At 43.6% G+C, this 26,201-nt stretch overlaps 2 protein-coding genes across 11 annotated transcripts in view; both read left to right on the forward strand.

Annotated features, from left to right (window-relative positions):
* WIPF2 (WAS/WASL interacting protein family member 2) overlaps window positions 1–23,181 on the forward strand; it is a 48,946-nt gene extending 25,765 nt beyond the window's left edge. For 4 of the 5 annotated variants that reach the window (XM_011289155.4, XM_011289154.4, XM_011289157.4 and 1 more), the window contains 6 exons: window positions 5,771–5,903; window positions 6,622–6,738; window positions 7,071–7,727; window positions 16,413–16,622; window positions 17,996–18,097; window positions 18,344–23,181. In XM_011289155.4, coding sequence (XP_011287457.2) covers window positions 5,771–5,903; window positions 6,622–6,738; window positions 7,071–7,727; window positions 16,413–16,622; window positions 17,996–18,097; window positions 18,344–18,384 — 1,260 coding nt within the window. In that variant the 3' untranslated portion in view covers window positions 18,385–23,181. Of the gene's footprint in view, window positions 1–1,956; window positions 2,239–5,770; window positions 5,904–6,621; window positions 6,739–7,070; window positions 7,728–16,412; window positions 16,623–17,995; window positions 18,098–18,343 lie in introns of those variants that run through there. The other variant, XM_011289158.4, reaches the window with a different exon arrangement.
* CDC6 (cell division cycle 6) overlaps window positions 18,426–26,201 on the forward strand; it is a 45,319-nt gene continuing 37,543 nt past the window's right edge. For 4 of the 6 annotated variants that reach the window (XM_019817832.3, XM_023243620.2, XR_002737996.2 and 1 more), the window contains exon 1: window positions 23,330–23,601. The gene's annotated coding sequence lies outside the window, so the exon portion shown is untranslated. Of the gene's footprint in view, window positions 18,565–23,329; window positions 23,602–23,630 lie in introns of those variants that run through there. The other 2 variants (XM_019817833.2, XM_003996826.6) reach the window with 2 other exon arrangements.

Consider the following 26,201-nt stretch of genomic DNA (forward strand, 5'->3'; position numbering starts at 1 on the left):
AGGCAAAGTGACTTGCCTAGCTAATTTATTTTAGAACTAGGACTAGAGTTCAGGTCTGCCCACTTGTTTTTTTTCTGTAAGTTCTGGTTTTCAGACATTTTGTTTGAGGGTATGTATGAACCCTGTTTCTGGATGAAATTTTATGTGGAAGCCCAATAAGTGAAATGGAAAGCAGAGCTGCTCTGGTCATAGTGGGATTCAAGGACCCAAAGTATATCCTTGCATCTGTATAACTTCCTGGGTTAATGCTCTGCATCATGCTGTCTTAGTCATTTACTCAGTAGCCTTTTGTTGTGTACTTCATGTTAGAGACTTGGCTTGGCATACAACTTAGAAAATCCAGATAATTTTACTCCATACCTCTTTCTATATTGCTTGACTCTTTCCCAATAAGATTTATTTATGTAATTGAAAGAGAGGGAAAACATGCAGATAAGAAAAACAGATTAAAAATAATCTGTAATACCATTGGCCAGAAAGGACAATTTCTGCCTTCAAAGGCTACCAGCACAATGGGTGAAACAGACAAGTCAGCAGGCAAATTCCATGCTACACAGAGATAAACGAAGCCATAAAGGAGCAGGCCTCACCTACCAGCTCTGGAGGGAGTGGAGGCAGTCAGAGGCGGCTTCTAGCCAGGAGGTGATATTTGAGTGGAGTCTTAACAGATGAGTAGCATTTAGCCAGAAAGTGAAGAGTGAGGGCAGGCACTTGGTATTGAAGTAGAACGGAAGGGTGCTGATGTGTGGGAAATCACACCCAGGATCGGATCATTGCTGGAGGGGTGTGGTGGGAAATGAAGCTGGAGGCAGGCACAGGCTGAGAGGGTTTGGGTTTTTCTCCAGGCAGTGATAGGGAGGTAGTGTATTTTTAGCAGCAGGAATCAACTGATTGGGTGCATTAGAAAAGTGTGGATAGTAGGTTGGGGTTGAGACTGGAGACAGAAGGCTGTTACAGTTGAAAATTGAGAGTTTTGCACTAAAGCAGCAAAGATGGAAGAAATGAAGATGAGAGACATTTAGAAAGTAAAATCTTTTTTTTTTTAAGTTTGTTTATTTTGAGTGAGAGAGAGCAAGTGCGCGCGTGCATGGAGGAGGGGCAGAGAGAGAAGGAGAGAGAGAATCCCAAGTAGGCTGTTGCAGTGCTTGAACTCACTAACGTGAAATCATGACCTGAGCCGAAATTGAGTTGGATGCTTAACAAACTGAGCCAGCCAGGCGCCCCTAGAAAGTAAAATCTTAAAGAGTTGGTAACAGTTGTAAGACTGAGGAAGAGGAAGGAAGTTGGAATGACTCTAGTTTGGGGGACTGAATGATGGTGTTGTTGACAAAGAGAAACAGGTTTGTGGAGGAGGATATGAACTCAATTTTGGATATGTTTAGTAATGTTTTAATAATTTTCTCTTTACAAAAGTAATGAGTAAGAAATTTATGAACTATGGCTTGGATGCCTGGCTGGCTCACTTGGTAGAACATGGGACTCTTGATCTTGGGGTTGTGAGTTTGAGCCCCATCGTGGGCATAGGATTTATTTTTAAAAGAAATTGGGGCTCCTGGGTGGCTCAGTTGGTTGAGCGTCTGACTATTGATTTCAGCTCAGGTCATGATCGTATGGTCAGGGGATCAAGTCCCACAGTGGGCTTTTAGCTGACAGCACGGAGCCTGCTTGGGAATCTTTTTCTCCCCCCCTCTCTGCCCCTTCCCTGCTCTCTTTCTCTCTCTCAAAATAAATAAACATTTTAAAAAAATGTATTGGGGCGCCTGGGTGGCTCAGTCGGTTAAGCGGCCGACTTCGGCTCAGGTCATGATCTCACAGTCCATGAGTTCGAGCCCCGCGTCGGGCTCTGTGCTGACAGCTCAGAGCCTGGAGCCTGTTTCAGATTCTGTGTCTCCCTCTCTCTGACCCTCCCCTGTTCATGCTCTGTCTCTCCCTGTCTCAAAAATAAATAAAACGTTAAAAAAAAAAAAAAAAAAAAAAGAAATGTATTAACTATGGATAAGTATAAAGTATAAATATAAAGGATTATACTTAATCCAATGATTCATAATAGTTTTGTGTATATCCGTCCCCTCCCTTCCTCCCTTTTATCTTCTACTTTTTTAAAAAGGAGGCTGTGCTGTATATACATACTGATTTGTTTTGTTTTCTTTTCCCCTCCCCCACACTGCTATGCGTACTGAGTTCTAATCTGCTCTTACTCATTAATACATCGTGAATGACTTCTCACATCATTAAATGGTTAGTGCTATCATTAAAAAAATTTTTTTTACTGTATTAAAAATGTGGAAAAAATTAGAGAATGCCAATAAAAATAGAAAATGTTAAACTATCAATAATTAACCTTTGTTAGCATCTTACGTTTTACATATTTATGATAGGAAAACTAGAAAATTCAAGTAAATATAGAGAAGTATTACCCCAAATTAACTTTTGTTAGTACCTGTGTGTATCCTGCAGATGTTCTATATAGATGTACCTTGAGATTTAGCTACTGCTTTTATTGAGTTCTTTTTATACATCAGGCACTGTGATAAGGTCTTGAAAAAAAATTTTTTTTTTAAATTTTTTAATGTTTATTTTTTTGAGGAGAGTGGGGATGGAGATGGGGGAGGGGCCCCTGAAGCAGGCTCTAGGCTCCTGAGTTGTCAGCACAGAGCCCAATGTGGGGCTCAAACGTACCAACGTACCAACCACAAGATCATGACCTGAGCCAAAGTTGGGCACTTAACCAACTGAGCCACCCACCCAGGCACCCCAAAAAGTGTTATTTCATTTAATTTTCAAAACTACCCTATGAGATAGGTTCTATTATTTTTCCTGTTCTGTAGAAGAGAAAATGAATCCAAATCCTCTTAAGTGTATTGTTTTATAATCTTTTTTACTTGACTGTGTCACACATTTACTGCTGTGTAAAGGTATTTACTGCCACATCTTGAAGGACTTAACTGGCATTCCCTTCTATGTTTGTGCCATCAGTGTTCCCTTATTGAACTTTCGATTATTTTCAGTTCTTTGCTATTATAAACTTTTTTGCAATTATTAACATGTTTGTATACTTCTCTAGTTGTTTTTTTTTTTTTTAAGTTTTCATTTATTTTGAGAGAAACACACACACACACACACACACACACACACACACACACACATAGCATGAGTAGGGGAGCGACAGAGAGAGGGAGAGATACAGAACCCCAAGCAAGTTCCATGCTCTCAGTGCAGAGCCCAGCATGGGGCTTGAACCCACGAAGCCGTGGGATCATGACCTGAGCTGAAATCGAGAGTTGGGACACCTAACTGACCTAGCCACCAGGTGCCCCTCTACTTGTTTTCTTGAAGTTAATTCCCGGAGATAGAATTCTTGTGGTAGACTTTCTGAAGATGTTTGATACATAAACTACTTTCTAGAAAGATCATACTAATCTGTCTTACTCCAGGTGATACAAGAGTACCTATTTCCCTGAATCGTTATGACCACCATAAGACAGTTACTTGTTCTTCACATTTTTTTGAGCACCCTCAGTGTGTCAGGCACTGTACAACAGTGAGCAGTGGATGCTGCCTTCTGCAGCTAGCAGTCTCCTGTTAGAATTTTACCTTTTACCAGTTTCATTGGTAAATGATGATACTGTGTTTTAGCCTGAAAAATTTTTTTTGTGGTTGAATTTTTTTCATATATGCTGGTTCTCTGATTTCTTTTACGCAGTTCATATCCTTTGCTTATTATCCTGTTGATTTATAAGTCCTCTTTATGTTAATGCTCTATAGATTTAGGACATTATCTGTATGTGTTACAGATGATTTTTTCTTCCAGTATATCATCTGCTTATTATATTCCTAAGTAAATAAAAGTCTTTTGGTCTTTCCCTATTTTAGTTGTCATATTCTTCCCTTTATGTGTTTTTCCATATAGTACTTCTGTGAGTTTTTTTTTTACATTTACATTAAAAAAAATTTTTTTAATGTTTATTTTTGAGAAAAAGACAGTGCAGGTGGGGGAGGGGCAGAGAGAAGAGGGAGACACAGAATCTGAAGCAGGCTCCAGGCTCTGAGCTGTCAGCACAGAGCCCAGCATTGGGCTCGAATTCATAAACCTTGAGATCATTACCAGAGCTGAAGTTGGACGCTTAACTGATTAAGCCACCCAGGCACCCCTACATTTACATTTTATAACTCAGCTAGAATTTGTTTGAGAAGAAGCTGTGAGGTAAGGGTTTAACTTTATTATTTTTTCCCCAAATTAACCAGTTATTATCAGTAGCTTATATTTAATAATCAGTGCTTTCCGCACTGCTGAAATACACTTTTATTATTTCTTACATAGATCTAGGTTTGTTTATGGACCTTCTGTTTTGTTCCATTTATCTAGCTGTCTGTCCCTGTGCTCCCCTTGTAGTCGATTCTAGCTTTTGGTGGTGCAAGTCCCATTTTCTTAGTTTTTTTTCCCTCTGCTTAATCTTCCAGATGGATTTTAGAATCCTTTTTTTTAATGATTTCCAAAAAATTCCATTGTGTGGTTATTTTTAAAAGCTATACATTTAAAAATTTTGTAAGGAACATGGTATGTATGATGTGTTTCATTTTAGGTATGTGTGGGATATTCATTTGGAGATGTCCTGGAGACATTGGCACACATGGGTATGAAGCTCAGGGCCAGAAGTGGTGACGAGATAGAAAGATTAGAGATACTAGGGCTTATCAGTGGTATTGAAACCATGGGACTGGATGAGCTTGCTGGGGGAGGTTTAGATGGAGGCTGAGGATAGGGCTCTGAAATTGCATTTAAGAGGTAGGTGGAAGGTGAAGAACTCAAAAATAAATATATAGGGGGCTCCTGAGTGGCTTAGTCGGTTAAGCGTCTTGACTTTGGCTCAGGCCATGATCTCGTGGTTCTTGAGTTCAAGCCCCGCATCAGGCTCTGTGCTGACAGCTCAGAGCCTGGAGCCTGCTTTGGATTCTGTCTCCCCCTTGCTCTCTGCCCCTCCCCCACTCATGCTCTGTCTCTCTCTCTCAAAGATAAATAAACATTTTAAAAAAATTCAAAAAAGAAAAGTAAAGAAATATGTTGTTGGAAGAGCCCATAGGGAAAGTGGGAGAGGCATGGGCTTTACACAATCAGACCAGCTCTGCATTTATTAACCATGTGACATTAACTTCTCTACACCTTCACTTCCTCATTTTTGGAATAGGAATAATATGGTCTATTTTATAACATTGTTTAGAAGATGAAGTAATAGGGAAGCAGTAAGGTCTGTTAGTTGAGCTAAGATGGGCATTTTAGAGTCAGTGTCTGGGTTTGGATCTTTGCTTTCCTATGTACTGGGTGCATGGCCTCAGGGAACTATTCAACTATTCACTTTCCAAATGAGTAATGATAATAATACTTCATAAAAATATTTCAAGATTTAAATGAGCTAACAGAAGTGGCATGCTTAACTTGAGGCATAGTAGGGACTCATTGTTTGCCTTGATACGTATAAAGCATCTAACATACAAGCCCAGCACACAGGTACTTGGTGTTAGTGTAGGCCTCCTTTCAGAAGCTTCTTAACAGGAAGGAGACCACACCCTTTGCAGAAGGCACAACAGGGGAAGGACTAAGAAGAATGAAAGCGAAGAATGAAAACGTGCATTGGTAGTGATATTTGGCACAGGGTCTGATTAGGTTAGAAGGGCATTAATGAAATCCAGTTTGGCTTAAGGTATTTATCCCAACCTTGTGGTGAAGGTAACTATTTAGGATGAATAGTTCTATTTTCCCCTCTCCTTCCAGGCAAACACAGAGCCGCCCAAGCTGAGTAGAGATGAGCAGCGGGGTCGAGGTGCCCTATTACAGGATATCTGCAAAGGGACCAAGCTGAAGAAGGTGACCAATGTTAATGATCGGAGTGCTCCCATCCTTGAGAGTGAGTCTAAGCTTCATTTCCTAGTGAGCCACCAGGGTCCCAGGATCAAGCTGGAGACTTGGCTGGCCTGTCATTTTTATTGTTGGGCCTTGAGTGGGAGAGTTTTGTCCTTGAGGAGAGTTTTCTTTGAATGTTCTTTGGCCGTCTTTGCCTCTGTTCATTTGAATATCTTAGAAGTTTCTTTTTTGACCTTTGGGAAGTGTTCTCTGGGGTAAGATTCTCTTCTACTGTAACTAGTGCTTGTTAGGTATATCTTTGGCAGTTCTCTGAGGAGACCACTGTATTACTAAAAACCACTAAGCTGAAGCCAACGATGATTTCTATAATTGTCACAGGTGTCCATTCAGATAGGCCTCTGGAGAGTTGCTCACACCTGGGTCCCTGAGTCATTGGCCCCTTTACCATCTGGGACTTGGAGAGACACTCCTCTGAGCCTGTCTTTATCCTGGTTTTCCCTCTGTCTTTCCTAAATAAGGGAAGTTTGGCTTCTTTTTCCTTTTGTTCTTTCTCTTTCATCACAGTGTAGAATTTTATCTCCACATGAAGCTGTGGATCTGAGAGGCCTAGCAATTTTATTTTTAATTTAAATGCAAAGGCAAAAGCAAGATTGGTTTGTTTGCAAATTAAAGCCCAAATAGAGGAGGGGTTTCTCCTCAGGATTGACTTGGTCACCAGCTTGGAGCATGTGAAGTAAAAACCCTAATGGTATGCTTTCCAGAACCCAAAGGAAGCAGTGGTGGTTATGGCTCTGGAGCAGTTGCCCTGCAGCCCAAGGGAAGTCTCTTCCAAGGGGGAGTGCCGAAGCTCCGACCTGTGGGAGCCAAGGATGGTTCAGGTATCTGAGCAGTACTTTATTAGGATATTTCCCAAGTGCATTAATTTCTAACTAGTCCCAAGTGGGCCATCTAGAGTTAAGGCATGTGGTAGAGGTGGGAGAAAGGAGAAAAGGGAGCAGGGGAGGGGTTACAGAGTAGAATAAAGCCAAAGCTGAGGGATTAAATAAAAATGTGTTCATCTTGTATCAGCAGTATTTGTTAGTGGGCCCTGAACCTGAAACCAGATTAAAACCCAGAACTATACAGGCATTTACCTGCTACCATGCAGGTTACACTAAGGAGGCTGGGTGAAGGATATACTGACCAACATGTATGTATGTTGTATTTGTAGAGAACCTAGCTGGTAAGCCAGCCCTACAAGTCCCCAGTTCTCGAGCTGCTGCCCCAAGGCCACCGGTGTCTACAGTCAGTGGGCGCCCTCAAGATGATACAGACAGCAGCCGAGCCTCACTCCCAGAACTGCCCCGGATGCAGAGACCATCGTTACCGGACCTCTCTAGGCCTAATACCACCAGCAGTACAGGCATGAAGCACAGCAGCTCTGCCCCTCCTCCACCACCCCCGGGGCGGCGGGCCAACGCTCCCCCTACACCTCTGCCTGTGCACAGCAACAAAGCCCTAGCCTACAACAGAGAGAAACCCTTGCCGCCCACACCTGGACAAAGGCTGCACCTTGGTCGAGAGGGACCTCCTGCTCCACCCCCAGTCAAACCACCTCCTTCCCCTGTGAATATTAGAACGGGACCAAGTGGCCAGTCTCTGGCTCCTCCTCCTCCGCCTTACCGCCAGCCTCCTGGGGTCCCCAATGGACCCTCCAGTCCCACTAACGAGTCAGCCCCTGAGCTGCCCCAGAGACACAATTCTTTGCATAGGAAGACACCGGGGCCTGTCAGAGGCCTAGCGCCTCCTCCACCCACCTCAGCCTCTCCCTCACTACAGAGTAATAGGCCACCACCCCCAGCCCGGGACCCTCCCAGTCGGGGAGCAGGTAAGTGCCTGGAAGCACCTTTTTTTTCTATTAGATGGAGAATTGAGTTAATTGTCTCATCCTTTTCTCCAAAGCTCTCCTTCAGCAATTGGAGAGAAAAAGAATTCACTTACTCATTCAATAAGTTTATTGAGTTCCTTTTTATGTGTCGGACTGTGTTGTTAGGGAAACAGCAATCGATAGAAAAGACAGAAGATTCCTGTTCTCTGGACAGTCAAGCAAATTAGTAAAAAAAAAAAAAAAAAAAATAGAGAAATACAAAGCAGAGAAAGAGGGGAATAGGATCTACGGGGTGGAGGGTGGTGGTGGTATTTTTATTGCAGGAGTGGGGTATGAAGTGACAGTCTGGCAAAGACCTGAAGACAATAAGCTAAGCAGTTTCTGGGAGAACAGCTATTGCAAGCATTGAGAACAGCAAATGCAAAGGCCCTGAGACTGAGGACATCAGGGAGGCCATCTTGGCAGGACTAGAATGAGTAAGGGGAAGAGCGGCAGGACATGGAGATCAGGAAGCTAGATTTCCTCGAGAGAATACTGCAAGGCTTTATCATGACTGGGATTTACTTGGAGAGATGCAGAGCCACTGGAACCATGGGAACAAAGGAGAAGCATTGCTTCAGATTTTATTTATTATTATTTTTTAATTTTTAAAATGTTTATTTATTTTTGAGAGAGACAGAGAAAGCGAGAGAGGGGCAGAGAGAAGGAGACAGAATCCCAAGGAGGCTCCGTGCAGTCAGCACAAAGCCTGATGTGGGGCTCAAACTCACAAACTGACAACATGACCTGAGCTAAAATCAAGAGTCAGGATGCTTAACCCACTGAACTACCCAGGTGCCCTGTTGCTTTTGCTTTGAAAAGGATGACAAACTCCTGTGTTGAAAACAGACTGCCTGAGGACAAAGTTGGCAAAGGAGACTCCTTCCGAGGCTGTTGCAATAGACTGGGCAGATAGGTAGGATCACAGCAGGTTTGGGGGAAGAAGACAGGTGTTCACTTCTGGACAAGTCAAGTTTGAGATCCCTGTTAGCCAAATACCAATTCATTATTTTCTCTTGGATGTCTGTCAGACTTTGAAGTTCAGGGGAGAGATCTGGGCTAGAGAAATTTGAATGATATTGAAAACCATGTGCTGGGTGAGCTCACCAGAGGAGCTGATCTAGGTAGAGAAGAGGTTGAGGCTTAAGACCTGGGGTCCTCCTATATCACAGAGATATATAGTAGCGAGCAGAGGAAGCTGAGAAAGAGCCTCTAGTGAGGAAGAAAGAAACCCAAGAGAATGCTGGAAGGATGCCAGGATGGAGTCATCAGCTGTGTCCGGGGCTGAAAACAGAAAGACATTGGTGTTAGCAACTTGGAGTCATTGGGGGTCCCGCAAACAACATGATACCCTTTAGAGTAGTTTCAGTGGAATGGTGGAGGATGAGGGTAAAAGTCTAACTGGGATGTGTTTGGTAAATCTGGAATAGGAGGAAAGGAATTGGAGATAGCAATGTAGAAATCTCAGTTTGCTTCAAGGGGAGTGGGGTGCAGATAAATGGAATGGTTGCTGGAGGAGGATGTGAGAGTGAAGGTTCGGACCCCTCCTCCTCATGGTGCAGTAGAAGCAGGGGAAATTGCTTGAGTAATGTCCTCAAGAAGGCTAAAAGGAATGGAATCTGATCCATAGGTAGGAGATTGGCCTTAGATAAGAACACCGTTCTTCCATGGTAACCAGAGGGAAGGTAGAATGCATAGGCATAGAAGCAAGTGGGTAGGTGGGTGTAGTGATAGGAACATGCGCAGAGTTTCTTCTGGTTTGTTTCTAATTGGCGAAATGGAAAGCAGGGATATCTGCTGTGAACAAGGGGTGGGGGGAAGGAGAGAGAGGGCATGAGTGGCTGTCTAGGGGTGTGCTGGGATAATCAGCAACATGAAAGGCCCACTCAGGGTTAGGAGCCATACACTCAAAGTGAGATTTAGCACAGTGTGTGTCGAGCTGTGCATTTGCAGGTGCTGAGTGGGGCAGCATGGTATTTAACCAGGGTTAGCTTTTTTAGGCATGTGTGATACTAAGGGAGAGTGGGTCAAGGAAGCTAAGGGTTTAGGTCAGGGACTGATTGTAACAGCGGACCTTCGGCCTAAATTGGGTGAGCAGGAGACTAAGGAGCTCTCGAAAAGGTAGAAGAGGTTGTGTAATCTTTTTACAAAATAGCATGACTGAAAGTAGAGTGAGGTAGATCATGAAGCTCTCTGGTGCCTTCCTAGACCCAGGAATTTTGGCTCCCATGTCCTCTTGTATCATTGGACTTTGAGCCACACCCTCCACAAATGGCTTTTGAGCTTTTATTTTATTATTATTTTTTTTAGAGAGTGCATGAGCTAGGGAGAGGGGCAGGGAGAGAGAGAATCTGAAGCAGACTCCACTTCCATCATAGAGCCCAACTTGGGGCTCGATCTCACGACCCTGGTATGACTTGAGCCAAAATCAAGAGTTGGACACTCAGCTGACTGAGCCACCCAGTTGCCCCGGCTTTTGAGCTTTTAAACAATCAGTCCTTGCTGATATAGATCATTGATGAAGAAATTAAGTGATCCAGAGGCCGTATAACCTGTGCTCCTGGTTGGTGAGGTACATAGAGATTTGTACTCTAGGAGCTGGCAGTCCAGCCTAAGCGGTCGTATAGCACCTGGTACGTTCCTGATTCCATGTCTCCTTGGTTTTAGCCATAAGAATCCTATTCCTAAGGTGGCCTTTGATTCTATAAAATTTAGGTTTAAAAAAAGTCTTTTTAACTTAGGGACTTAAAAAAAAACTCTTTAAGTAGAGCCCATATCTACCTAACTCCATCCAGAAATAGAAGTGGGGAAAAATGTAATTTCTGTGGGTTGAACTGAGTAATTTTAATTTATTTCTCAATTTGATTCAATTTAATTTATTTTAACTAGGCTGTAGGCCTAAAGTGGGGCATGAACTCACTACCCCGAGATCAAGAGTCACATGCTCTACTGACGTGAGGCAGCCATGCGCCCTGAACTGAATAGTTTTAAATGTCTGTGTACTTCTTGCTTCCCACTTCTCAGTTCTTTCTTTGGGGTTTCTTTAGAAGAATGTGAAGTTATGAGCCTTGTTCTTCTGCCACTTAGCTATCACCAACTTTGAGGCCTGGTGGAGGCCTCAGCAAGCTTTCCTTTTTTTTTTTTTCCCCTTTCAAATTTTAATTTATTTGTTTATTTTGAGAGAGAGGAAGGGAACATGAGTGGGAGAGGGGCAGAGAGAGAGAGAGAATCCGAAGCAGGCTCCCCACTGTCAGAACAGAGCCTGATGTGGGGCAAATAAATAAACATCTAAAAAATAAATTGGGGGAGGTGCCTGGGTGGCTCAGTTAGTTAAGTATCCAACTTCTGCTCAGGTCATGGTCCCGTGATTCATGGGTTTGAGCCCTGCATTGGGCTCTGTGCTGACAGCTCAGAGCCTGGAGCCTGCTTCGGATTCTGTTTCCCTTTCTCTGCCCGCCCCCCCCCCCCCCCCCCCCCCCGCTCACTCTTGCACTCTCTCTCCTCTCTCTCAAACGTAAACAAACATTAAAAAAAAACTTTCATATAAAAAATAAATAGGGGTGTCTAGGTGGTTCAGTTGGCTCAGGTCATGATCTTGCAGTTTGTAAGTTCCAGCCCTGCTTCAGGTGAGCTCTAGCCCCACTTCAGTTGAGCCCCACTTCTCTCTCTCTCTCTCTCTCTCTCTCTCTCTCTCTCTCTCTCTCTATCCCTCTCTCCCTCTCCCTCTCCCTCTCCCTCTCCCTCTCCCTCTCCCCCTCCCCCTCCCTCCCTCCCTCCCTCCCCCTTCTCTCTGCTCCTTGCTCACTTGCGCCCCCCCATAAATAAATTAAATAAATTCAAGTTAATTAATAGTGTAATACTGGTTTCAGGAGTAGAATTTAGTGATTGGTCACTGACATATAACATCAAGTGCTTAACACCCATTTAGCCCATCCCCCACCCACCTTCCTCTATCAACCCTCAGTGTGTTCTCTATCATTAAGAGTCCGTTAGGAGGGTGCCTGGGTGGCTCAGTTGGTTAAGCATCCAAATTCAGCGCAGGTCATGATCATCTTACAGTTTGTGGGTTTGAGCCCTGCATTGGGCTGTGTGTGGACAGTCAGAGCCTGGAGCCTGCTTCGGATTCTGTGTCTTCTTCTCTCTGTGTCTTCCCCAGCTCATGCTCTGTCTCTCTCTCTCAAAAATAAAGAAAACATTTTAAAAAGTTTTTAATAAAAAAGAATAATTTAAAAAGTCTGTTATGTTTTGTTTCCCTCTTCCCCCCCCTTCCCATATGTTCATCTGTGTTGTTTCCTAAATTCCACACATGAGTGAAATCATACGTTGTCTTTCTCTGAATGACTTATTTGGTTTAACATAATACACTCTAGCTCCAGCCACATTGTTGCAAATGTCAAGATTTCATTCCTTTTGATGGCTGAGTAATATTCCTGTGTGCATGTGCGGGTCTGTGTGTGTGTGTGTGTGTGTGTACACACATCTCCATTCATCAGTTGATGGACGCTTGGGCTGCTTCCATATCTTGGCTATAGTGAATAATGCTGCTGTAAACATTGGGTGCATGTATCCCTCTTTGAATTTGTATTCCTTGGGTAAATACCTAGTAGTGTGATTTTTATAGGGTAATTCAATTTTTAACTTTTTGGGAAACTCCACACTTTTTTTCAGAGTGGCTACACCAGTTTGCACTGCCACCAACAGTGTAAGAGGGTTCCCCTTTCTCTGCATCCTCACCAACATATATTGTTTCCTTTGGTGTTAATTTTAGCTATTCTGACAGGTGTGAGGTAGTATCATTGTGTTTTTGATTTGTATTTCCCTGATGATGAGTGATGTTGACTATCTTTTCATGTGACTGTTAGCCATCTGAATGTCTTCTTTGGAAAAATGTGTATTCATGTCTTCTGCCTGTATCTTAACTGGATTGTTTTTTGCGTGTTAAGTTCAACACTTATTTTGGATAGTTTATTTTTCAACACTATTTTGGATAATAACCCTTTATCAGATATGTCATTTGTAAATATCTTCTCCCATTCCATAGGCTGCCTTTTAGTTTTGTTTATTGTTCCTTCTCTCTGCAGAAGCTTTTTATCTTGATGAGGTCCCAGTAGTTCATTTTTGCTTTTGTTTACCTTGCCCCCGGCAACTTGTCTAGGAAAAAGTTGCTCCAGCCAAGGTCAAAGAGGTTGCTGCCTGTGTTCTTCTTTAGGATTTTGATGGTTTCCTGTCTCACATTTAGGTCTTTCATCCATTTTGAATTTATTTTTGTGTGTGGTGAAAGAAAGTGGTCCAGTTTCATTCTTCTGCATGTCAGTAACCAGAGCAACAGTTCTTAGAGTGATAATACTGAGAAAAAATTGAGGTATCTTAATCAGAGATCATGTCAGTATTGGCTCTCTTTGTTGTGTGACATTGGGCAGATCGCTCTGATTCTCTGGGTTTGTTTCCTCTTGTGTTCACAGTACCTTCAGAGGTGGTTGTAAATAACAGTATGTATGAAAGTGCTTTGTAAACAGTAGTATGCTGATAACTGTTAGTGGTTTTCCGCAAGGATTTCCAGGTAGTTCATGGATATATCTCTGTTAATCATATTATGACAGTATTATATGATGTAGTTTTGTTTCTATATGAATTATTTACATTTAAAAAAGCATGGAGTCTTTTGTCTTCCCAGAGTGCTCAAGGATCAAAAATTGCCACGTGTTGGTCCGTAGAGTTTCTGAATTTTTTCTTTGCAGAGTAAAATACTATTTTTAAAAGGGATTTTTTTTTCTTTTAAGAATCAATACTACCCTTCCCTCAAAATTAGGTTTATCTTGGTCTACAAAAGGGTGATCTCCCACCGCAGGGTTTCTTTTACAAACTACTTCTTTCTTAGGGTCCTTGGGTCCCAGCTCTGTCACTTGAAACAGTCTTAAAATTGGGTGTGACAAAGAGCCCAGAAACTTATTGGAGATGGCAGAAACTGGTTGGGATGCCTGGTCCCTCAGGGAGGGTGCCAAAGGAGCAAGCAGGCTGCTCTTGGTCCTGCTCTATTTGGCCAGTCTGGGTTGGCTATAATCACTGCCACCTGCCCAGTGTCTAGCTGGTGTCCTTTTGAGCCTGGCTAATGTTGCCTGTCTTACACTTCCTGGCACTGCCCTAGAGTAGAAACAGACTCTTAGGGCCCTGAGAAATCTGGGTTTTAGAGAAATATTTTGAGGGTGACCTGAAAGGGCTTTGGTTTGGGCAGATTTGAAATGCAAATAAGGTTCAGAGATCTGCTGCTAGGTGCTATTAAGGAGATTTCTCTTTTATTATTGCCTCTAATCGCCCCTGTCATACTTAAACCTTGAAAAGAGGGAGACATTCAGAGTGTATTTTAGGAGAATTGCAAACCAACATTTACTGGGCCTACAGTGCTGGACCCAGCACTGTCTACATACATCATCCCATTACTGTTTTATGCTTAGCTGTGGTCACTCTACAGAAATTCTGACAGTAATTTAGAAGGAATAAATTGAAGATACACTCTTGGGGTACCTAGCTGGCTCACTCAGTAGAGCATGTGACTCCAAGGGTCATGAGTTCAAGCCCCACATTGGGCATAGAGTTTACTTAAAAAAAAAAAAAAAAAAAAAAAAAAAAAAAAAAAAGATACACTCTTTCTCACTAAACTAGTGTTAAGCTGAGTTGTCTCTCCAGGTATTATTTAGGTAACAGCTATTTATTGGATATGGCATTGGTGCCAAAAGACACACTTCCATCTCAGTGGGTTACAAATTTTGGGGGGAGATAAAAATACATAGTACTTGGTGGTAGTTATGAAAAAGCAGAGTGGGGGGCGCCTGGGTGGCGCAGTCGGTTAAGCGTCCGACTTCAGCCAGGTCACGATCTCGCAGTCCGTGAGTTCGAGCCCCGCGTCAGGCTCTGGGCTGATGGCTCGGAGCCTGGAGCCTGTTTCCGATTCTGTGTCTCCTTCTCTCTCTGCCCCTCCCCCGTTCATGCTCTGTCTCGCTCTGTCCCAAAAATAAATGAAAAACGTTGAAAAAAAAAAAATGAAAAGCAGAGTGGGCACAGTGGAAAGAGCAGATGTGTGCGAGTCTGTTAGATCTATGGCCTCAGACAAACAGGCTGAGTCCCAGTTTCCTCATTTGTGAAATGGGGATAATACCACATAATTTGCAGGAGAGACTGAAGAGTTTTTAAAGATTTAATGCATATAAAGTGCCCAGGACAGTGCCTGGAATATAATGGAAATGAAATAAATGGTAGCTACTATTTTTGCTAGTTAATGAAAAGAATAGAATAATATAACATAAACACCTTAGAACCTATTCCAGTGACGTTGACATGTCTTCAGACGTGTTTTTTATGTTCTACTTAGTGGCACATTTTTGTCTTTTAAGAGTGAATTTGATTTTTGAAAAGACGTAAGTACGAATATTTTTATTGGTAGTGGTACGACCTCAGAAATGAGATATGAACATCATATAATATTTATGGATGTGTCTGATTAGAAACTGGGTTTGGAGGCAATTCCCAAAGAGGCATTCCCAATTTTTTGAGCAATTAGATTATCATTGGAGATATGTAACTTCTGCAGATGAACATACTAAACATATTTTGAGAATCACTCATTTTAGTATGTACTACTAAGTGTTAGAATAAATGACAGAGCCTATAAATGCTGTGGGAGAACAAAGAAGAGGGGATTAGAATAGAGTGCATTGCTTTGGGAAAGCCTGTAGAAGATAGGGCTTGAGTTGAACCTTAAAGGAGAGGTAGGGTTTGGCAGTAAGGGAAGAGGGATGGTATTTCCGAGTCTTTTGGGCCAGTCACAAGAGCAAAGCGTATGTAGTTTGGTTTAGTCAGCAAATGTTGATTGCCTACCTAACTGTGTGCTGTACATTTGGCTGAGCTTGGGAACTCAGATGAATGGACAACTGCTCTGACTTAGTGTCCTGGGGAAGAGGCACATAAAATGAACAACTATAATACAATATACTAGTGTAGTAGAGAGATACAGAGGCAACAGTGTAAGTGTGGAAGAGGGGCACCCAACCCAGCCTTAGGAATCAAGCAAGGAAGAGGAGATGGTGAGATCAGGCTGACTGCTGTGCTAAGTTACTGTGTAAGAAAGGAAGATGATGGGATGAGACTCAGCTGGGGTTGAAGCTAAGGATTTGAAACTTCATAATACAGGAAATGCAAAGTCCTTGGAAAAGTTTGAGCAAGTATTTGGGGACATTAGTGAGTTGGTATGCAGAATGGATTGGCATGATAAGAGATGAGAAGCAAGGAGGACATTTGGGAAACTTTTTGCAATAAAACAGGCTAAATACAAGAAATCTTTGAATTAGAAATGTGGAGGAAGGCATGGAAAGGCAGGGAAAAGAACACGAATAGGCAGAGTTCTTGGCTGACTCGTCACAGGAAATTAAAAAGGTCACACATTCATTCTGAACTTTGGGATCTGATAGAATGTTGCTGCTGTTAAATAGGGGTAACAGGAGGGTGAGTATGATACTTGATATGCTGCCCGGGTGCTCACAGAGCCTGGCTCTTTGGGAAGGCACCAAGCCATTTAGTGTGTGTCTCTTAACCTGCCCCCCACTCCTCACCATCTCTGCATCGCAGTCTAACTGCTTTGGATTTTCATTGCAGCTCCTCTACCCCCACCACCCATGATCCGAAATGGTGCCAGGGATGCTCCCCCTCCCCCACCACCATACCGAATGCATGGGTCAGAACCCCTGAGCCGAGGAAAGCCCCCACCTCCTCCCTCAAGGACGCCAGCTGGACCACCCCCTCCTCCTCCACCACCCCTGAGGAATGGCCACAGAGATTCTATTACCACTGTCCGATCTTTCTTGGGTGAGTAGCAAGCTGTTTTAGTCTCACAGTTCCTGTGGTGACTTCACTAATTCCAGTGGCCACTCTAGAATGGGAATGGTCACTGGGTACCCTTTGTTGACAGCAGTTCTTCTCCTAACTTCCTCTCGGATTTCTGGGCCTTTGCAAATTGACATGCCTTTCCTTTTGCAAATTCTAGGCATGATTGCTTTGGAAGAGATTGAAGTAAAATCAGTAGGTGTTGTGTTAATAACTCCAAAGCCACTCTCTTGCTCCCCAAGGATCATTTGTGATTAACTTTTAGGTCACAGACTTTATCCTCTTCAGGATTATTCAGGCAGGAATTATGTATCTTCCTAGGAAGGAGAGGGCCTTTCTGGACCTTTAGAAAACAAACAAAACACACCACTGTACACCACATTAATCTAATAATACAAAGCCACTGCCTAGCTGTGTTACTTTGAGGAAGCCATTTCATTTCTCTGGGCCCCGCTTCCCTCATCTATGAAATGAGGGGGTTGAGATCAGGAGTGTATCATATTTAACTTTTCAAGGTTATAAATGAGTCTTAGGCCCCACCTAAGAGGTTCTAATTCATTAGGTTTAGAATGGAGCCCCAAGCAAAGGTTGTCCATAGGGTTTTCTCAGACCCTCTGTTGAGGACCCCTGGAAAGATCTATACAGCCCCATTCGACCCTAACACTCTACATTCTTTAATGGTTAACTCTTACCTGCTCCCGCTCTAGTCTGTTCCTAATAGGTGGACCAGGGTTTTTGGAATGTGAGTGAGTCACGCCCATAGAAAATTTGAGCCACCTTGTAGAAGGGCCATGGAAAGTGGGAGTGGGGGCCGTGAGAGGGCTCTCGCAACTGTGTCGTAGAATCTAAATGAGGGTAATTTGGACCAGAGGGGAATTATCTGGTCAGATCTCTCAGTAGCTCGTGACAAAAATTCCCGTTTTAGGTTAATGTCTACCAATCTGTAGATTCAGTTCAGTTGGTTTCCCATGGTGACAGTCTCTAAGATGACTGCAACAGAACTGTATTTCTTTCTCTTCCCATGCAAACAGCTGGGCTCCTTTCATGTTAAGTGTGTGGTTTTTGGTGGAAAGATTTGAAGAACCAATTCAAAGATTGATTCCTTTTCATTAGAAAGAGCCTTTCATTAGAAAGATTCTTTTCATTAGAAAAGAGCCTTTAAGCACAGCCTGTGCATATGAGGTGCCTAGAAAGATGCTCTTGCTGGCCTCCAGAACCTTGGTTTAATGGGCCAGGCAGGCCCCTCATCGTCCATCAGAATGCATGGGAAATTAGCAAGGGGAGGGTCAGAAGTGGTACGGAGTATGTAGGAGCACATGAAAGTGATAGGAATTAATTTTTTGTTCTTTTCCCAGATGATTTTGAGTCAAAGTATTCTTTCCATCCAGTAGAAGACTTTCCTGCTCCAGAAGAATATAAACACTTTCAAAGAATATATCCCAGCAAAACAAACCGAGGTGAGAAGCGCAGCCATGAAAGTTTTTCCATAATTCCATTGAATGTAGAATTGGTGTGTTTTTCTTAGGTTAAAATTTGCTTCTCCTCATCAGTGTTTTCTTAAGAAAACAAAGATAACAACAAAACCAATCCCTACATTTTAAAGGTTAGCTTAAAGAGCCTGTCTCTTATTTCAGGAATGTTTGGGTTATTCAGGGTCTGGTGGTTGACCTTCTGTATGTGGTTTTCATTTTTATATTTTTCAGCTGCCCGTGGAGCCCCACCTCTGCCACCCATTCTCAGGTGAAGCCTGGCTTGGTCCTGTTCCTCAGGATAAGGATGGACCCTCTCCTGTGCTCAGATGGTCCCTTCCATTCCCCTGAAACCTGCATGAGAGCTCCTGACGTGTTTCTCCAGTGCAACCCACCTCTAGACACCAAGCGTCCTCCCCACTCACCTCCATCTATGCATCTCGTCTCTAGACTTGGTGATTGGACTCTTTATATTGACAGGAGGGTCTCAAACCCTGCATCCATCCCTCCTCTTGCAAGCCCTGCTAGCCAGATGAGGAAAAAGCTTCCATGTGTCCTGCTTTCCTTTTGGGGAAAGGTGCCTTGTTGTGATGAATGAACTCATTGTTGGAGCAGGGTGGAGAATGGTACTCCTACCTTCTCCTACCCACAGTGGGGGAAGCTTGGCGAGTATATTCTATTTCATCATTCAGGAGGCTGGCATGGCCAGGACTTCTGGGGGGTGGGCATTTTTAGTGAAACAGGAAAGGAATTTGCAGAGAAGTGATCTGTTTTAAAGGTCATGTTTGAAAAAAGGGCAAAGAAACGGTTCTGCTTTCTTTTTAGGGGTATTTTGGTTTTGTTTTCACCCCACCCCATGCCACCACCCCAGGGAGAAGTTGGATATTACAAATACTAAATACTAATCAGTTGAACTAAACATCTAATAAGAAGAGAGGGTGAAATAAACTGGGGATCCTTTTAGAGCTAGTCAGTTTCTGTGCAGCAAAGGGACCAGGAGCCATTTGCATCCTCTGGGAATCCCTGCCCATTTCCTCAGGGTGCTGAGGCTGAGGGATGTTTTTCCTCTCTGCACTGCCCACTCCCTCAAGAGAAAAGTCCCATTTTTTCGTTCATTACAGATTCACCTACTCCAAAAACCTGCAATGGGAGATGGGAAGATAAGGCCTTGGCCTTGACACCTGGCCCTTTTAGTCCTGCTCAGAAACTTCAGCCCCTCATGGGTGCTCCAGGATGACAAGGGAAGGGTGAAGCACCTCATGGAAGGGATCAGCTCTGTGGACTTCGAAGGACTTTAAGGCCAACTTATTCCAAAGTTCACAGCCCATCTGGCTGAGTATGTTCTTTCTGTTCCTTTCTCCACCACTCTTGCCTTCCCAAGACTGAAGGGGTTATACAACCAAATAGAGAAGGGTGAGGAAGCTTATGGGGATAGTCAAAGATTCCTCTGTGCCAAGAAGCACAAAGACTTTGGTGAGGTGTGCTTCAGTCCAATTGATCTTCCTTGGCAGTCAGCAATATGTTTCTTTGTCTTCCAGTCCTGGTTAAAGGGCACAGAGGAAATGGGTCCCAATCTAGGTAGGAACTGAGCTTGGATGGTGCGACAGGGACTTTACCATTCTCCAGCAGCAGGATGGGGCTCCTGGGTTCTACACATGGGTTGGTTTGGTTTGCTACAGCTCTTGCCAAGTGCAGAGACTGCTCAAAGCTTGGAGTTAGAGCAGGAGAGCCAGGGCTATTCCTTGAAATGGATGGGGAGAGTCAATTAAAAATTATCACCAGGTACATCAACAGGCTTAAACTGCCTTAGGGACCTCTCTAATCTGTTAGATCACAGACTAAGGATCTGTGCCTGGTGCCCAGTGAAACCCAAGTCTTCCCAGTGCTAGATGGGAGAGCTCTCAACTTGGGTTATTTGTATGGGGTCTGCTATCCTCTGCCATCCCCTGGACTACATTGGCCCTTGGGACAAACCATGGTGAGGTCTGTCACCAAACTTTTCTAATCATTCTCTTTATTGTTTTTATTTTCAAATCTGTTAGCAGTTACCTCCCAGCAGTATATCCCTAGCATCCTGAAGCCAGGATAGCTGAGACAGGGCACTAGTGGAGGGAAAAAGAGTTACAAGAGTTAATTCTGCAGCAGAGTTCCAGGGAGATGCTGACCAGTTACTGAACTTGGACTGTGAAGTCTTCCCATTTGTTTTTGAAATGGGAGTTGATGCCTTTTGTACAATGTTATCAAAGTATATCTTTTTTTTTCTTCCTTTACTCAAATATAGAGCATCAAAATGAGTATCACAAGTAAAAGCCAAACCCCAGCTTTTCATTGGGGCTGATAATCTTCCTCCTCTGTGACCTGCTGTCCCTCATATTCCCCAGCATTTGGGCTGTGTCACATGGGTATTGGTTGTATTCTCATTTTCTTGGCCTCATGAAAAAAGGCCTGGGCCTAGATCTAATCAGAGGGATTTTCTTCTTGAGAGCATGTTGATGGCACAGCACCTATTTAAATGTCTTTTGCCTTATACGTTATTTGGTCCCTCTGTTAATAACAGATTTATTGTCATGTATATTTACTATTGAAGAATGGGAATGTGATCCTCATAGTTATTGATCTATTTTATATGTTGTAAAAAGCTTGTAAAATAGATTTAAGGTGGGCTGGCTGCAAGAGCACTAAAACTTCTCACCTTTTAAACTGCTCTTTTTATCTGCTTGTGGGAATTTTGTCTCTTCAGTGGAAGATTGGGTGGTCTCATGTTGAGACTATTGCCCAGTCCCATTAACCCCCTTATTCCCTCCCAGAAGGAAGAGACATTGCCTAACTAAGCATCAGGAATCTGTGTTAAAAGCCCTTGTGCGGGTTTGGTTTTATGATGTTTTTCTCTAGTGGGAAAAACTTAATTGTTTCTTTCCACCCTTTCTGGGAAGCAGAGCAGTGGCTTCCAGGTTTTTAAATGAGCTAGATGCCCCTCTTCCCTCTTTTTTGGTCACCAGACCTGGATCGAATCACTTTGATATTCCAGGTATGGTTTTTTTCTGTTGTGGGGATTTCCTCCAGCTGCAGAACCCTATCATCCTCACAGCCTGGGCTCCCAGAGTGTGGGTTTAGGGCTACCCCACCTGATGGATGTGAGGCTGCTGTCTCCAGAAATGCATCCCAGCACTCCTAACTGGCAAACGCAAGGAGACTAGCCACTGGCCATTGCACTGGGGGCTTCCCTCCCCCGACAGCTTCCCAACTTGAAGCCCAGATTTACCTCCAGGGAGAGGTGAGAAAAAATTGTAAATAGACTTGCTACAGAGCAACTCAGGGTTGGGGTGTGTTTTAATTCTCCTGATCACTTGAAATAATCTGTAGGCTGAGTGCTTATGGGAGTGGGGGAGAAATGTGACTCCAGGGTCCTTCCCTTCCGCAAAGCTCTGGGGGTGGAGTACAGGGCATCTGAGGCCCTTTGATGGCACTACACTGAGCTGTCTGTCCTTCTGGAAACCCAACCTACGATCAACTGCAAATCCAATTCTTCACATTCCAGTCGTAGCCTTTCTTTCCCTACTGAATCTCAGTCCCTGGCCATGTGGTCAAGGTGGCTTTCTGTAAGACACCCTGATTTAGGGAATGGAAGGCATTACAAGTCTGCCTTCAAGACTCATCTCTTAAAAGCAAAATGTAACAAAATTACAGCCACCTTCAAGATACATACAAAAAGAAGGATAACTTTAACTGAAGGAAGGATTTGGTTCCATTCAACTCCACGGTCATTGTGCCTTTACTTGTGTTAGAGTTCTCTGCTTTCTTCCTCTCTCCCTTTGAAGCAATTAAAATCTTCCTTGATAACTGCTGTTTCCTTCTTTCTACTCTTGTTTCTAACAGCTTAGTGGGTTTCCTCTAATTGTCTTAAATCTCATTCCACTGGTGGCAGAGGGGCCAAGCCTTCTTTTCTCATGTCTAACCTTTGTCCTTTCCCACGGGGACCAGTGTGAAAGTCATAGTCAACACTGAATAAAAGACTAGAGTGACATGTGTGGCGTGCGTGTGTGTGTGTGTCTGTCCATCTTTGCGTGTGGGTCAGTTTATTTTCTTTTTAAAAAATAATTTATTGTATGACTTATTTTGGAGTTCTACTCCAATTACAGTGCTCCCTCACCCAATTAGCAGTGATTTTGCCCCCTCCCTCCCCACAATGTATAGTCTGGTCTCAGGTTGGATTCTTTGGTACATTTCTTTCTTCTGGATGCCGTGCAGTTTAATTAAACCTTGCTAAAAACAAAAACAAAAACCTGAAAACTGTGTACTCTTGTCTGGAACACCGCCTCAAGTGGTGGCATAGAGAGGGGAGAAAATCCGTTGCCTCCAGTGAGTGTAGTGGTTTGACTAGGACCTCTGAGAAGGTAGATGCACTGACTTGGGCAGAAGCATCTGGTAGCTGGAGGGGTTTTTCCTCCTCCCCTCCTGCTGTTTTGAATACCACAGTTCATTAGCCATGCTCACCTGGGTGATTCTGATAGATTTGGTCATCAATGTTTGCCACCTACCTGATTTCAGGGGACCCAGGAGATTCTCTGGCCTTGTCCTCTACTTCTATCTCTTAAGCTTCTTTCTACCTGTGTTGCATGGCAGTCTCAGACTGAGGTATGGAAGAAAAGGTGGGGACAGAGCAGACAGACTATGCGTGTCTCTTTTTATTGTTTTTTTTTTTTTTTTCCCTTTCCAGCTTTTTGCATTGAAATCTTAGCTGGCTTCCTTGAACTTTGACTTGGGGTGTAAAAACTGAACCAGACATTCTCTGCTTACTGTGGTCAGCTGACATAATCACCACCAAGAGTTAATGAGCTTACCTTGCACTTTTCATCACTAGGAAAGGTCTTGAAATTATTTCCCATACTGATTCATTATGGGTGTGTGTATGAATCACTTTCACATAATTTTAGATATGAAAACATGTGAGAGGGAGGGGGGAAAGGCCTCCTTTCATTTTCATCCATACTTAACAGATTGGCTGAATCCCTGATTATTTGACCCATCATTGTTATTAATATGATTAATAAACTACCTATTTATTGATTTAATTGTTCCTCCTGTGACTTTAAATAGCCCTCAAATAGATTTTGTGTGAATGACCCTCAGCTTCACTTCCTAACCCTGTAAGGTTTTCTCTGTCCTGTTGAGATGGTATTACTAGTCTGTGTGTGTGTGTGTGTGTGTGTGTGTGTGTGTGTGTGTGTGCGCGCGCGCGTGTGTGCACGCATGGGTGCACACACAAGGATGTTGTGCACTGGATGGGTCCTTCCGGTGTGATTTGATTCCTTCCCTCATGCTACTGTGTTATCAGTTAAGCAGGTGATAAGGACTCCAGTGTGTCAACTGTCATTATTACTGAGACACAGCTGCTTACTGTGAATGTGCCTGTTTAAGTATTTCCTGGCCCCGCCCAGCCACAGCTGCAAGGATGCTGCCTGCCTCTGACTTCTGTTACTCTGCAGACAGAGGTAAGAGAAGGAAAATGTCAACCTCAGGACCCTAACCACCCCAGAGGAGAACTACAGGGAAATGCTTCACATCTGACATCATGACAGCACTGGAGCCCAGTCTGGATCATTTTTACACATAATTGAATTAATTTTCCACTCCTAGGTTATGGGGTGTGAAATTTAAAGGACTCTATGCTATCCAGCCACAAAAAGTGTTCATGAAAAAGGTGGATATCCAGTTGGCAGGAACGTCCTTTCCGTTCTTTCAGCAGGCCCGTATTGTATACTTTACTCTGCCAGGGACCTACAATATGAAGATGAATAGGACACGGTCTTTGCCTCCAGGGAGCTCAGAGTCTAGGAGGACACTTCAGGACAGCTGCCAGGAGAAACCTATGTAGGTTATTAAAAGGCTTTATGACAGCCAGGGAGGCATTCCACACAGAGGAAACAGCAAGGACAGAGGCACAGAAGCAAGAAACTGGTGGCATGTGCAGCATGTTCCTGTAGTATCAGAAAGGGAGAGCTTCATGTAGGTAACCTTTTAGGGACCTTTCAATCCAGACATTCTGTGATTCTCTGCCTGCTTCCACGGTGGTCATTTAATCTTGTAGGCTTATTTTGGACCATTGTTTTTCTTCTTGGTGAGTGTTTTCATAGCCTGCAAGATGTATATATTAAGTACTCATTGCTTCCTGGGCTCCCTCTAGCCCACTGTAACTGAGGGAGGTTGTTTGCCACTACCCCTTAAAGCTGGCTAGACACATGTTTCCATTTCAGGTTATTAAGGACAGTTCTTAGGTGGCCAGGTTATCAAAATACATGAACAGTAAATGTTGCTTCCTGGGTTCTATCGCTCTATTAAGAGATCAGAAATACCATCAAGTCAAAAAGCCTCCATTCTACGGTAACACTTTTTCCATTCACGTCAGTTAGTCTCTTCACTTAGGGTTTCCAGCTCCTAGAGAGCCTTCCCAAAATGTGCTCCTTCACCATCTCTTCCTATTTATTTACTTTTGAAGTTTTATTTAAGTGATCTCTACACCCCACGTGGGGCTTGAACTCACGGCCAGAGATGGAGTCATAAGCTCTTGTGACTGAGCCAACTAGGCACCCCCATCCCTTCCTATTTAGAAGTACACAGAAGGTTTCTTACTTAGGACCTGCATCTAATACCTCCCCCTGTATTTAAGTGGTCAAGAATTTGATCTCCTGTCAGACTTCCTGAGTTCAAATGCCAGTTTTTCCACTTACTGGTTGTGTGACTTTGGGCAAATTTACTCAAGCCCTCTATTTCAGTTTCCTCATTTGCAAAATGAAAATAACACCAATTTAATGCGATGTTTGTGAGAGTAAGGTGATAATAGGTGGGCTCAGTGCCTGGCATACACTTAAACACTCAGTATTTGTGCTTTATCTCCTGTATGAACTAATTATAATTAACTGATGATTGTAATACCATTGGTTCCTATTTCTCAGCTTCATTGCTCTATTTCATTTGAAACTAAAGAATGAAAGATAAATGCCTGCCATCACCTAGAATTGGGTTTTGGCCTTCAAGGGAACCTGAGGTTATTAGCTTTGGAAGCCGGCCTGTAAATTACTCCTTTAATTTATATTTTTCATTAAAAGCTCAGCTTGCCTCTTCTTCTATCGGGGTCTTCTCTGGCCCTGAAACCCCAGTGTTTAGCCATAAAATAAGGTTTTAAAATTAAGCGTCCATAATTCTCTCAGCTCCCCACAAGGTGTGGATTAATGGAATTGATAAGAAGGTGCACAGGATGTTATTTTTTACGAAAGCAAAGGCCTGGCCCTATTTCTTATCTTTGAAACAAATCAAGGAGATACTGCGATTGGAGTGTAGTGTATTTATTTATGTATGTGTAGAGCTTTACAAAGAAAACCTCGGTTTGGGTGTCAGGAAATCTGGGTCCTAAGCTCTTCATCGCCACCAAGATGCTGTGACCTCTAACCCTCTGCACATTCGCTTTGTGACTTGCAGGTTGAACATTAGGTAAGTAAAGCGCCTAGTATCACGCCTGGCACACAGAACTGTCCCCCCTTCCCCTGTCATGACAGGTAGTAGGTCTCTGAAAATGCATACCATTAGGATAATGAAAATGGGTACGCGCGCCAGTGAGAAGGGGCAACCACATCTCTACACCTCCCACGGAAAAATGAGCATGGAAACAGAGTCGCGTTGCAGCTAAGACTACACTTCCCGCTGCCCTTTGCGGCCGGCTCGGTTTGCCTTACCCAGAATCGCTCCCTCCGCAACCTTGCGTCTTTCCGCGGAGGCCCCGGATGTAGAATCCCTCTCTGCTCGATGGGCGTGGCCTGGCAGTGGCTCTGAGACCTGGGGCTCTCTTATTGGTTGTGGTCCTTCCGACTGGATTGGAAGTGAAGGAGGGGGCGTGGGCCAAGGCGCGCGGCGCTCTAGCGACAGCCAATCAGAAGCCTGGTCGGGCTTTGGCGGGAGGCGGTAAAGCTTCGGCTTTGCAGATTTGGCGCGAGTGCGGCTGGGCTTTACTGCAGCTGGTGTGTAGTTTATTCCGGAACTTGCCCTGAAGAATCCCAGAAGCCGTGTGCGAGAGACGTGAGAAAGAGCCAGCACTGAG

Source organism: Felis catus, chromosome E1 (genome assembly GCF_018350175.1).
Source record: "Felis catus isolate Fca126 chromosome E1, F.catus_Fca126_mat1.0, whole genome shotgun sequence".
Classification (NCBI taxonomy): Eukaryota; Metazoa; Chordata; class Mammalia; order Carnivora; family Felidae; genus Felis; species Felis catus.